The sequence below is a fragment of the Lutjanus erythropterus genome, chromosome 11 (assembly GCF_056507025.1).
Source record: "Lutjanus erythropterus isolate fLutEry1 chromosome 11, fLutEry1.hap2, whole genome shotgun sequence".
In the NCBI taxonomy this organism is placed as follows: Eukaryota; Metazoa; Chordata; class Actinopteri; order Lutjaniformes; family Lutjanidae; genus Lutjanus; species Lutjanus erythropterus.
The window spans coordinates 29814471-29827176 of record NC_139327.1 but is presented as its reverse complement, the minus strand read 5'-3'; the positions used below and the strand labels follow the sequence as shown (position 1 = coordinate 29827176).

General features: G+C 37.7%; 1 protein-coding gene across 1 annotated transcript; it reads right to left on the bottom strand.

The window, feature by feature from the left end:
* Nucleotides 1-883: 883 nt before the first annotated feature.
* On the bottom strand, nucleotides 884-3370 carry xtbd1 (XRN2 binding domain containing 1). The gene is made up of 3 exons (XM_084730369.1): nucleotides 3118-3370; nucleotides 1416-1521; nucleotides 884-1316 (listed from the first exon to the last, which is right to left on the bottom strand). Exons 1-3 carry the CDS (start codon nucleotides 3327-3329, stop codon nucleotides 1308-1310), a joined length of 327 nt encoding a protein of 108 aa, XP_084586495.1. The 5' UTR covers nucleotides 3330-3370; the 3' UTR covers nucleotides 884-1307.
* Nucleotides 3371-12706: the final 9336 nt, after the last annotated feature.

Sequence of the window (12706 nt, the reverse complement as noted above, 5' to 3'; positions counted from 1 at the left end):
CAAGCTGACATTGTGACACTTGGCCATATTGCGATTTCAATAACATTTGATTAAGTGTGCAGCTCTAATTCTTAAACAAGCTAGTCTTTGTAACACAGATATTTTGAATGAATAAAGGTAATAAATGGAGTAATCTTTTTTAACATATAACCAAGCAAGACAATTATGCACTGCAACAACATTCATTGTGTATCCAAAATGGAGTGCAACGTGCACTAATCTATTTTGTAACTTATCTTACCCTTCATGACACATGACCATTCTGCTGGACAAGATGAGTCAGTATGAAAGCCTGGATTACCTGTCTGAGTTTTGTGTTAAAAACTTTGGACATCTTTCATAAACAAAAATGTCATTTCCCAGCTAAGTAAATATGTTTTAGTATCTAAGATAATGTCCAGGAGTTTAGGGTCTTGTATTTGATTAATATACACCTCATTTATACAAAGCTTTGACTCTGATTTCCTACTAAGAGTGTGGTTTGAGCCAAATACAATGCTGTTTGTCTCAGAAACATTCAGGACCAGTGTATTATCCCTTATCCCTCTGACTGTGTTTTGATCATGATTGCTAACAGGGACCAACAGAGGACTTGTACAGATACCAAATATAAAAATCAAGCACTTTTCAAACATATTCCTAACCTTGAAAACATAAAGGTTAAATTGTAAGCATTTCCAAAACTTTTAAGACCTTTAATAGATCACTGAGATCCTGCTGCTTCATTCAGTTCTACCTCTTTTGAAGCCAACTTCAGTTGCCATTTGCTTTAAACTTGTGTGGTATTGACAAGAAAAAGGTACATTATAAACTGATTGTTTACGGCACAGAATTACTATGATCCATCAGTCTTAAAGAAAAGAGCAACAGACAGACAATCCCATGAGAAGAAAATGTCCTTTATTGTGCTTCAGACAGGGACAAGAGCCAGTGTCCTCTTTCATCTAGATTTATAAAAAGAAAAACAGTTCTAAAAACTATGCATTCACTTAAAAAAATAAGAAAATAACAATGTAAAAATGGATGAGCAGTGAGGCTCAAACCCCGACAAAAACATCTTTGTTGTCTCTGTACAATTAAAGGTTAAAAGTGTGAGTGACAGTCTTTCTGTTTTTGATTAAAAAACAAGATTGAAGATGTTTACAGTCTCATCACAGCCGTAACAAACAGTGTAGGATCGTAAAATCCCTGTGAAATGTGGTCCGTCTTGTTACAAGCACAGCCTGTATGTACATAACAGCCGAGTCCCATCAATCTTCAGTCTTGATCCGACACAACCAGGACAGATGATGATACGACTGAGCCGGTCATCGACCCTGTGACAGAGGAGAGAGGAAAACATGAGGAATTTTCTCTGTCAACACATCTGTGTGTGTGTGTGTGTGTGTGTGTGTGTGTGTGTGTCCACAGCATACCTGTTGCTTCTTAATAATCTCATCTCTTGTCTTGAAGACCGGTGCGTCCTCCACCTCAATGCCTTCAGCCATTTCCTTCACTTTCTCCAGGAGTTCTGTGCTGTACCTGCAGTTAATGAAGAGAAATCCTCTGTCAATATAATGACTGGGGCTGTAACTAATGATTAGCCTTTATTAATTAATCTGCCAATTATTTTCACTGTTGTTTAGTCTGTAAAAAAACTGATTAATCAATTTGCTGATTGAGAGAATATACATATGAAAATTTTAACTCACCATAGGATATTGTGATGGGCATTTCTTACTACATTCTGATATTTAATTGACCGAACAATTGATCAAGAAAATTAGCAACAGATTAATGATAATGAAAATAATCAGTAGTTGCAGCTGTTAATCATTGTATTCATTTTAAAAGTAAAAACATGGGTCATTATGTCTTAGAAATGCTAAAAAAAAAACTGCATTTATTTATTAATTTAAAATTACACCATGAAAAAACTGTACTTCAGTTTGTTAGGGTACTGATAATGCCATGTATAAATCCTTAAACCTAAACTTTAAAGTAGACTCTGCGTCTAGCCTGAATAATACACTTAAAAAAATATTTAAAAGACACTGCTTTTTGTATATATGTATATCAGTTTCGGTGTATATGTCAGAAGACAAGTAACAAGAAATGTCAGCACAGAAATACAAAAATGTTTCAGTGTCTCTACTACATACTCTGACCACCAGAGAGCACTGACAAGTTTATTTTCAACAGTAACGTGTCTCATCATCTTTAGGTCTCAATTCTTTAAAATGTTCAACTGTTGTATGATTATTGGATTTTTTCAAAACCCAATGGTGATATTGTTGAATTGATCTTTTATCAGTCAGTTAAAATACAGTCAGACATTTGAGGACGTCATCTTGGGCTTTAAGAACCACTGACTGACATTTTCTGTCATTTTCTAATATTTTATAGACCAAAAAATTGATTGATTAAATGAAAATATAATCCCTTAAATATCAGCACTGGCATCACAGATCCAGTATCATTTACAAGAAAATGCAACATGGGTCTTATTTTGTTATATATTACCATATAATGTACAGAATTTTACATACTAAGGGTCCATGTCCACACATTTTATGTGTTATTTATTTTATTATCTTGATATACATTATTTTGTTTATTTATTCTCATCAAATTAATATCCTGTATTTTCTTACGATTTTCTATGCTTATATTATATACTGTAAGTTTTATATTATATATTTCTGGGTCTGATTGATTGGTGGCCAACTTGTTAGTCGTTTTCCAGACACAGGGGGCAGCAGTGAGCTGACATGAGAGTTATGAATTAGACGAAGAAGATTCTAACACTCTCAGACAAACGCACACTAAAATGATTTTTGCTACTTGTCAGAAGCAAAATCAAAGTATATATTTAAGTTTTAAAACAGATAGAGCTTCGGATGTGATGACAAATTGATGAGTTTGGTAAATATGTCTTCAGTAAACGTACACGGCTCCATTACGTGAAGCGCTAAGCTGCTAGCATGACCTCTGTGCCACTGCTCTGAGGAGGTTTTAACGCATGTGTGGTGGTTTTGTCTCCTCCAACTCAGGTAAAAATCAACAGAAACGACTGTCCAGTGAGGGAACATTTGATTCAAGTTGTAACAGTCACGAAGACACGTTGTGTTTACGTACCTACAGCCGAGGAAGACGTTGTTAGCCCAGACCATGGACAGTGAGAGCAGCTGGTCGAGCTGCTGCTGCTCGAAGTCGTTGAAGTTCCGCAGGATGAACTCCCTCCGCGCCGCCCAGTGCTTCTCACTCTCCCAGTAACCTCGATACGTCTCCACCTGGTCAGCCAGGGCTCTGTTCTGTTGGATAAAATCCACCACGTCCAGGGAAGACATCTTGCTTCTCTCCGGCCGAGTCAACAAAGGCGACTTCCTGTCTGTGAAGCAGGTCCCGGAAGTAGTTTTTCCTATTGCGCTGGGTTTTAAACAGCGACACACAGCGGTGTGACTTGAGAGCTACAACTAATCCTACATGACTCCTGCACAGTGGCTGGTTGTTGAAGGCAGTCAGTTAGATTAAAATAATTAAACGTGCAACATGTTATTTCATCATATTAATACCTTAACATAAATACATAAAACATAACAGACAGTTAGCGGGGCATTGAGGAAAGACTGCAGGTTAAGTAAGGTAAACATTTTAACTAATCATGAAACTTCTCCAGTTGCTTACTTACATTAGAAGAATAATTTTTTTGTGAAAAGCTTTTTAAATTGTATGTTCAATCATGCAAATAATACATTAAATTGTATTGTAAAATGTATTTCCAGTGTTCTATAGTGTCTTTACAATGTTGAGCTGAAAATTCAAAAACCTCAAGATGCAAAATAGTTCAATTTTTTCCTATTTATTTCATAAGTTCAGTTCTTTATTTTTAAATTAAAAACTTAAGTTGCCTTTGTTTTTTTTTATAATTTACAACACAACAAGAACATTCACATGGCAAAAGTTTGACAATACTCCACAATCATTATTTATTATTTTTATTTAGAGGGACTCAAATTTCAATACAAATCTAAGTTTTAATCGTTTTATTTATTTTTACTTTATTTACTTCATAAAACTTTGGGGAGATATTCTGTTTATTAATTTAATTTTTCATTTCTGTAGCATTTAATTAAAGATACACTTAAAGGCATTTAAATTATGTTTTGCGTTTAAATGTCTAGATGTTAATTTTTACTGTTTGGGTATATCGATTGGTTATCAGTCTCCTTCATTACAAATAACCTGTACTGGCACCAGTCCCGAAAAAATATTTTATCAAACCTTATTTTATAACCAAATTTGGCAAATACTTTGAATAGAAGCTACTGATTAGCTTTAAGCTACACACATGTGCATTGTCCCGGCTAAATAAACAATAAGAGTATTTCTGTATAATGTCAAAATGTTACAACAAATAAAAACACAGACTCTAATGTTGAAGGGAATTGGAATTTGTGATGCTACATACATAAAATTTGATTTTACTTGACTACAGCCAGCTGTCTGCAGTATGAACAGCAGCACAATGGAAGGCATCCACTACCTGGTGGAAGTGGAAGAAGGCACTCAGGGAACTGACTGCTGAGGCGGAGCGAGGGAGTTTCTGGCTTTGGCTCAAAAGGAAAGATGCAAAGTGGGGTAACAAGGACCTGAGGTTCAGCTGCAGGGAACAGTCCATACTGCTGCCCCACCACCTCGAGATGTTCTGGAATCAAAGGGAGGAAACATTTGTGAAGGGTGGCTCCCAGCTGACGATTGGTGGCACCAGTGGAGGTGCGACAGGCAGCAGGTAGTGAATATCTGCACTTCCATCTTTTTGTAAGATACACAATGTGTGATGAAAATTAGCCTGTATGACATATTGGCACATTCATATGATGGACGTAAGTGATCATTTTAATTAATGTGCATTCACCCTTCTGTGATAGTGTATGGAGAGATGAGGAGGCCAAATGTTTAAATGACATTTGGTCCACCAATTATGTAAGAGTCAGAAAAAACTCACCAACATCAGACACACACCTGTCTTCAATTCAATCAATGGATATTGGGGACACAGCTCACGATGGTGGTGAGAACAGGATACAGGTATGTGTAAATATTAACCAAAACGAATGTGTGTGTACAAAAACATGAATCTTGGTTCGGATTTTTAGTTGTTCCAGTAAGCCAGACCAGTGAGCCACCGTGCACAATAACTGGACCCTGGAACTGGCTCACCTTAATGGAATGCAGCCATCATTAATGTTATTAATTGCACCTGTGCTTTCCTTACTATGACATCTCTGTGCAAAATAACTATCTGGATGTTCTCGTCTGTGAAAATTTAAACAGTAGCCCATCGCTGCCTGTAGCCGCTGAGCCACACTGGCTACCAGGAGACTGATGATGGGTGAACACAGCTTTAGACTCCTCAGTCTCCTGTTTCTCCCTCCAGCCTGGAATGTCTGTGTTTTCTTGCTTTGCCAGAAGGTATAAAATTCACAGAGCAAGTAGTGTGGTGGTGAAATGTCTGCGAGACACACACACACACACACACACACACACACACACACACACACACAGTTGGTTTCATTTTTCTGCCTTCTCACTTGAGCAACATCTCTCTGTCTCTCTGCACTTGACCAGCCTGCCAGGAACATGATCAGAGAGGAACACTGGACTTTTAACCTCCAGTCTATGTAAAGAGGCTTATGGACAGTCACTCAGGCTCACAGATATACACACAAACACACACACACAGTGTCTCTTTCGTGTTCTCTGCACAGATATGTGCACAAGATTCTACTTTCCCTCCAACTCTCATCCACACATACACGTGGACACACACACACACACACACACACACACACACACACACACACACACACACACACACACACACACACAGCAGAGCAGGGGATTTAGGGCTTGTTTTGACATGAAGTCATTGATATGCAGAGGGATTCCAGAGGAAGGCAAGCCAACATGAAGTCAGACAGACAGACAGACAGACAGACAGACAGACAGACAGACAGACAGACAGCTTCACTGCTTGTTTCCACAGCAGAGTAAAAACTGATTTAACTGTAAATGACTGTCGAAATGTCTAAAAAACAACATTAAATAGTCAAATACAATTAGGAAGAACATAATAAAAGGCCTGGACTTTGTGATTTGCTGTGAACTCAAACTGAATTCACTTCCATTTAAATCAAAAGAATTAAACATGAACAAAAGTCCCATTATGTTTTAGCTTTATATTCTGCATAGAAAATAAGTAAATAATCAAGAAGAACTAATATGACCACAGAGAAGTTTTGACATGCATTCAATAGTAGCAATTTCTCCAAAACCAAAAGAATATAGCACTACAGGCCAGGGGGAAAAATATTATTTTTTGACTTTAGGGTGAACTTTCACTTTCAACATTTGAGCTACACCAAGTTTGATGCACAGTGGGCTCTGAGTTCATGTTCACGCAGTCCACACATCACCAGTATGCATACACACACTTAAGGAAATAATTTGTTTTCATTTTAATTCCATCCATGAGGAGCACAATGACAGAACTGCTTTGGTTTCTGGTTTCATACACGTCCTGTAATAAAACATCTAAAAGCAAAAATCTGATCAAATAGAGGTCTGTGGTCTTATTTGTGTCGGTTTAGGGGTCCTTGTTGTTTGAGAACCACTGAAAAAGATTATGTTATCATATTTGGTATAAAGAGGACAAACAAGGCTTGCAAATTGTGCATCTTTTTTCATATAAAATCTTGTTTCACAGCAGTTGTAAAGAAACAGTGGTGACACAGTTAAAGAAGGACTGAGCAGCTGTGAAACATGCAGAGATGAAATCATGTCTGTGCAGATCCAGACAGGGTTTTTTTTTTCTTTCTTTTTTTTTAATCTCTGTTAGGGGTAAGACTGGAGGGGATCATGTATTTGTTCGTGGTCGGAGTGATTCACGGTTTTTGGAAAACCTCTTTTTATTGATTGCTCTGTTTTATACTGCCATTGACTCCTGACTCCTCGCTCCTCTTAACTGGCACCGAACAACTTCTGTTTGGAATCTCGTTTCTGTAAGAGTCAACACTATAGTGATCAAGTTATTGTTGGTGGGTTGCTTTGTAGGAATTTTTTAAGATAATGTAACATTCATCTTTTCTCCCCTTTATTCCGCTCGACTCATGCATGGATGAGAGCAGCCCATCTGGGTACTTTGCTCTTGCATTATGCCCCGACCCCAACCACTCTCATTTGACTGTCAGTCGGTACAAATTCAGAGATCTTTGGCAGTTTAAATGCATAAAATGAGAAAACCTGTAGCAATTAGGAGTCTGAATCCTCTGGCCAGTCAGTTGAGTACTTATGCTATTCTTTGTGGATCAACAGTCAATGTTGTTACATAAGAAAAAGTAAAGAATTAGGGGTCCAAAGTGGATGAACTTGATGAGCTTATTGAATCTTCAAATAATGTATTTCATACATCTGTCACTTTTTTATATCTTTAAGACACTTTATTTTACCATTTTGTTACTGTTGAACCATTTTAAAAGCAGATGTTTTATGGTAAGGCCATATTTTTTTTACACCATAAAAAAGAGTCTTTTCTGATTGACTTACAGACAGTTGGCACTCATATCATTTTCTCAGTGACATCATCGTCGTCATCATCATCATCATCATTACCTGTGTACTTACTGAATGTGTAACCTGACAGGTTCAGTAAAGATTGATAACATTAATGAAAACATGTAAAGTTATGGAGCTAAATAAGTGTAGCAAATGCTAAAAATCTGCCTGCTGGCTCAGTCAGTCTTAACTTGAACTAAATTAGAGGCCATGACCTCCTTGCTGTAGACTTAAGTGTAAAAACATACACTTTAACTCATTTTAAAAGTTGCTTGCTGTTCAAACACAAAAGAAACAATTTCAGCTTCGTCGGGTTTGAAGGGAATAAAAGCACTTTATTATGAATCGGTAACCATGAGTGTTTCTCTTGGCTTCATTTCAGGAATAACTAAATTGAAAATGCTCTTGGTTGCTCTCGGCATTTTAAATGTCTCACACATGTTTCAGCTTCATCCTGTTTTCCATGGAGCTTTGAACACTGTAATTCTATTTCCACACAGTGTCAGTTTACTAAAAGTGGTTGCAAAACTTCTTCCCATCTGGCTGCGCTCCTCCGATTCTCTGAAACAAGTGTTTTACTAACACACCACAGAGAGGAGAGGCATGAACAAACTCAGTTAACATAGAAACATGATGCTCTCTGACTCTTCACCTTCCACACAAAACCTGTACGCACACACACAACCTCTGCGTATCGAACAAACACAATCATTTCTTAGATGCATGCACTGTAACAAGAATGCTGTAAAAGAGACAAAGGAGACAGAGTGGTGGACTCGTCCTCACTTGTTATTGTCAACTGACCATGTTTTAGTGTTTAACTTGGCTCCCTGAGTCTGGGGACGAGGCAGTGGAGGGAGAAAACTCGCATCAACCAAAGGTCGTATATTAAATAGGATTTTTGTTTTCATGATATAAAAGGTGCAGCAAAGGCAGATTTTTATGTGACTGCTGGAAAAATAATCCCGCTGAAAATGACTGTATTGAGATTTACAGTAATAATATATTTACTGTAAAATTCCCCTGCCCATTTTAAGCATATAGCAAGTTGTTGTATACATATTATACAGTGAGCACTTTACATTTCACAGTAATCATGCTGTAAAAACTACAGAAATTGCTGTACACATATTACACATATTCATTTTACAGTAATAATGCTGTGGAAAGTACAGAACTTTGTTAGAGTGTGGTCTAAACAAGTTCTGAGGCTCAGTTACACCAAAAAATTGAGCACTAAATATGTGTAGGTATAGATATAGGTGACACGTGGATCAATACATATATGATAAAAACATTGATTGTAACATTGTGTAAACTTTTTAGCTAGTTAGCAAACAATGTAATGTTTTGTTGAGGAATACAGAGGAGCCAAATGTTATTTCATACTTACTACTACCCAACAGCGCTCAAATGTATTTTTATTTGTTTATTTTAATTTGGTTAAGCAAATATCTCCGTACTGATTATATTCTAATTTTGATTTATATCAATAAATTTGGATTTACCAGAGACTAGTCTTTAATTGGGCCATAAAGCTCTACTTAATTTTAAGCCTGGATTTACTAATTTTAAACCTAGTTTTGCTCAATTCTGATTAGAACTAATCTTAGATTAAATTAATCCATAATGGTGCAACCCAGTCAACCAGTATCTGTAAGAAGTGTGAAACCTCTCCTCAGACATTTTCTTCCCCGGTGAGTCATTCCGTGAAAGACAAGTAAGCACACTAAAAATTTTCACTTTCACCTCCTCTCAAATTTCCCCAGAAAAACCACCAGTGGCACTCCTGAGTATGTTATATTTTGAGCAGCTTCCAAGTCATACAAGTCACCGCTTTATTGAGTGAACTAACCCATTAAGTTTATGGCCTCGCTCTCCCCCTCTCACTCAGCCTGAAATATACACTGATGCTGAAATAATACACTGCGTTCCAGCCAGCTCTGGCAGACAGCCGTTCTTGATGAGTCACCTAATGCATGCTTACTCAGGAGAAAACTATAATTGGGAAACACACAGACAACAGGTAGCCCTTTCAGCCGGAGTCCTGGGGGAGCGCCAGCGCGAAAGGATTAACCCGCTCTGTAAAGTGTCTGTGCATATCAAGGTTACTGCGAGGAGAATGGGACAGACATGAAAGCAGGTTGTTATAGATCATTATAAGCCTGTTCAGGGGTGTGGGAGACAATGAGATGTGTATATTGGGATATTTCAGCAGGTAAGTCACTGAGTGCAGAGTCACCCTTCAGTGAGTCCCTTCAGTGCTGACTCAGACTGATGAACAGCTAAGTATCTCTTCAGTTTCATGCTTTAACTCAGAGAAAGTTCAGTCGTCTGGTTATTCTACCATTTCTCCCACAAACTCAGAGTCGGTCTTATTTGTTTGTTTTTCTTCTGTGCACATTTTAAAGGTATGTCGAATGGAGTGCTGAGTGGTTATTGGCTGAAGAAATTATACTTTTGTCCGTCGGGAGCAAAGGAAGAACATTTGCCATGATTGCTCCATAGCCTTAACCAAGTGGTTATTTTAACCCAAACCATGATGGCTTCCTAACCATAATCAAGTCGTCTTTGTGGCTGAACTTCACCAAACCTCAAGCTGGAGTTCTGCAGGGAAACACGGAAGCATCCATGCAGAGAACGGTGTTTAGCTGTAGGTTGCAGAAAAGCCAACGCGCACACCTCCCAAATCTCAACCATGCTTCTGTGTTTTGGGCATAAATTTCAGCATTATACTGGCACATGCAATCTTCTTTTCTATTGTGGTTTTAACAATTATAAAACTCACTACTAGGCCCTACAAAAAAAATTGTATTTGGAATTACACATTTGTAATATACAATATAGATCTTGTAATATGAATTTACAGGATACAGAAGAGTGTGATGCCTTACCACAGTCTTACTGATAGGTAAATTAAACAACAATAACAAATGAATGAATAAATAAATAAATAAAAGTTAGTTTATACTGAGAGTGTCTGTCTGCATCCTGTTCCTAAAATCAAGTGTGATCAGAGAATAAGTGGGAGACATTCATGTTGTTGTTGATATTTTAGTTTCTGGTCTGGTTGAAGAAATTTATGAAAGGCAGGCTTGTTTTATAAAATGTGTCCTCCTGTTTTTTGATGAGAATTTAAAGTGTGTGTGTTTTTTGAAGTGTGTGTGGTGTCTGTATCTGCAGCGACTCTGCCCTTAGAAAGCAAATGCAGCGCCCTGAATTGGAGGAGGAAACTCACTAAAAACATAATGATCAACAGTTACATCACTGCTCTTTTCTCTGCTGAGAGCTGCAGAAAGAGTTTTACACATACACACACACACAGAGGCAGAGCAGACTGAGGATCAGTTCAGCTGTACTCACACACAATCCAGTGTTGTATGGAGGCGTGCACCTGTTTATTTGTGCTTTAGATTATAACCGTCATAGGACAGTAGAATGCAGAGGTGCATTAAACCTGCATTATTTCGATGTCCAGCAGGGGGCAACTCTGCTGGCTGCGATGATGCATGACCTCTTCTTCTACACAGCTTGATGTTCGTTCTGTAAATTTTGGTCTCATTTAGAGTAAAATAGATGATAAAGCAGGGTAAGTCATTCCTAGCGAGCTTGTCCGGTGCACAGGCCTCACAGAGCTCAAATCAAACCGTCAAACTCGCCAGTATTGATCAAATATGGAGGAATATTCTATGACATCACGACCACGCAGGCCGCCACTAATTCCTGCTGAATGGACGAGGCAAACCAAGCCCAAGTCGCAATACGTCACTCACCAGCTGAACGCTCTCGTTTGAAACCACGCTCTGGTTCCAAAAAAAAAAAACAAGATCGCTGCCCCGTAACCTTTTATTGCGCTGATTTACTGCTTTGCTGTTGCTATTGGCGCCAACTGTCCTAATTCACATGTCCCTCGCCTGCTCTCTTGTTCAGTGATCCAGGCAGGAGGGACCATAAGTCTTAAATTATTTCACATTTGTTTCACAGTTGTTTAATTGATTTCTGATTTCCCCTACATTTTCTTCACATTGTGGATTGCTAAACGTGACTCTGCTTTCCAGAAATATAAATTAAAAACACCCGTGTGCTATCACAGCCCAGAGAGGCAGAAATCCAGCTTTAAGCATGGTGGTGTCTTATTTGGAAATGTTTTTAATTGGGCTGCAACTAACGATTATTTTCAATGTCAGTAGATGGTGAAAAATATCGATCCATGTCTCCCAGAGTCCAAGGTGACCTCCTCAAATGTTTTGTTTTGTTCAAAGCTACTCAGTTATTGTCACAGAGGAGAAAAGAAACCAGAAAATATTCATGTTTAAGGAGCTGGAATCAGAGAATTTTGACTTTTCTTCCTTAAAAAATTGCTCAGCCTGATTAATGGGTAATAACTGACAATTCATTTTATAGTTAACAACAAATCAATTAATTGTTGCAGCTCTTGTTTTAAATTTTCAGTAACATGAAATGGCTTTAAAATATATGTGTCGCTCTGGAGCACTTGTTTGTTTATATGTTGGTGGGATCAAATAAAAGGTATCTGGTCTAACCACTGGTTAACTGGGCTAAATTTATTACTGTAACAAATAAAACACATTGCATCATTCTTCCTGTTTCCTACTTTACACTCTTATTTCCTGTTTGCAACCACTCTTATGAAGATGAACACAAATGTTTTCCTCAACAAACTGCTTCTTGCGCCAACTGAATTTATACTTTATCTCTAAAAAACACAAATATTCATAAGAGGATGATACATGCAAGAAAATTAGACACCGTCAAAGACAGAGACAACTAATGGATCTGTGTTTGTAAGGTGTTTAGACGCTTTTATGTTTTTCTCCTCTGTGTTTCTCTTTGTGTCCTTTAGGTGACCGTTTACTTTTACACTTTAAGTACATTTCAGAGCCTGTACTTTTCTCTACTTTTTTTAAAGAAGTTGAATCAGTACTTCTACTTTTTTTTTTTTAACACAGGTATCTGTACTTCTACTTGAGTACAGAATGTTTGTACTTTTGCCACCTCTGATAGTTTGAAGCAGGACTATGACAATTAGGCTACACTTGACATTGCATTGACTTTAGCTTCCCATAGAGGAGGGGTGCTTGAAAAGTTT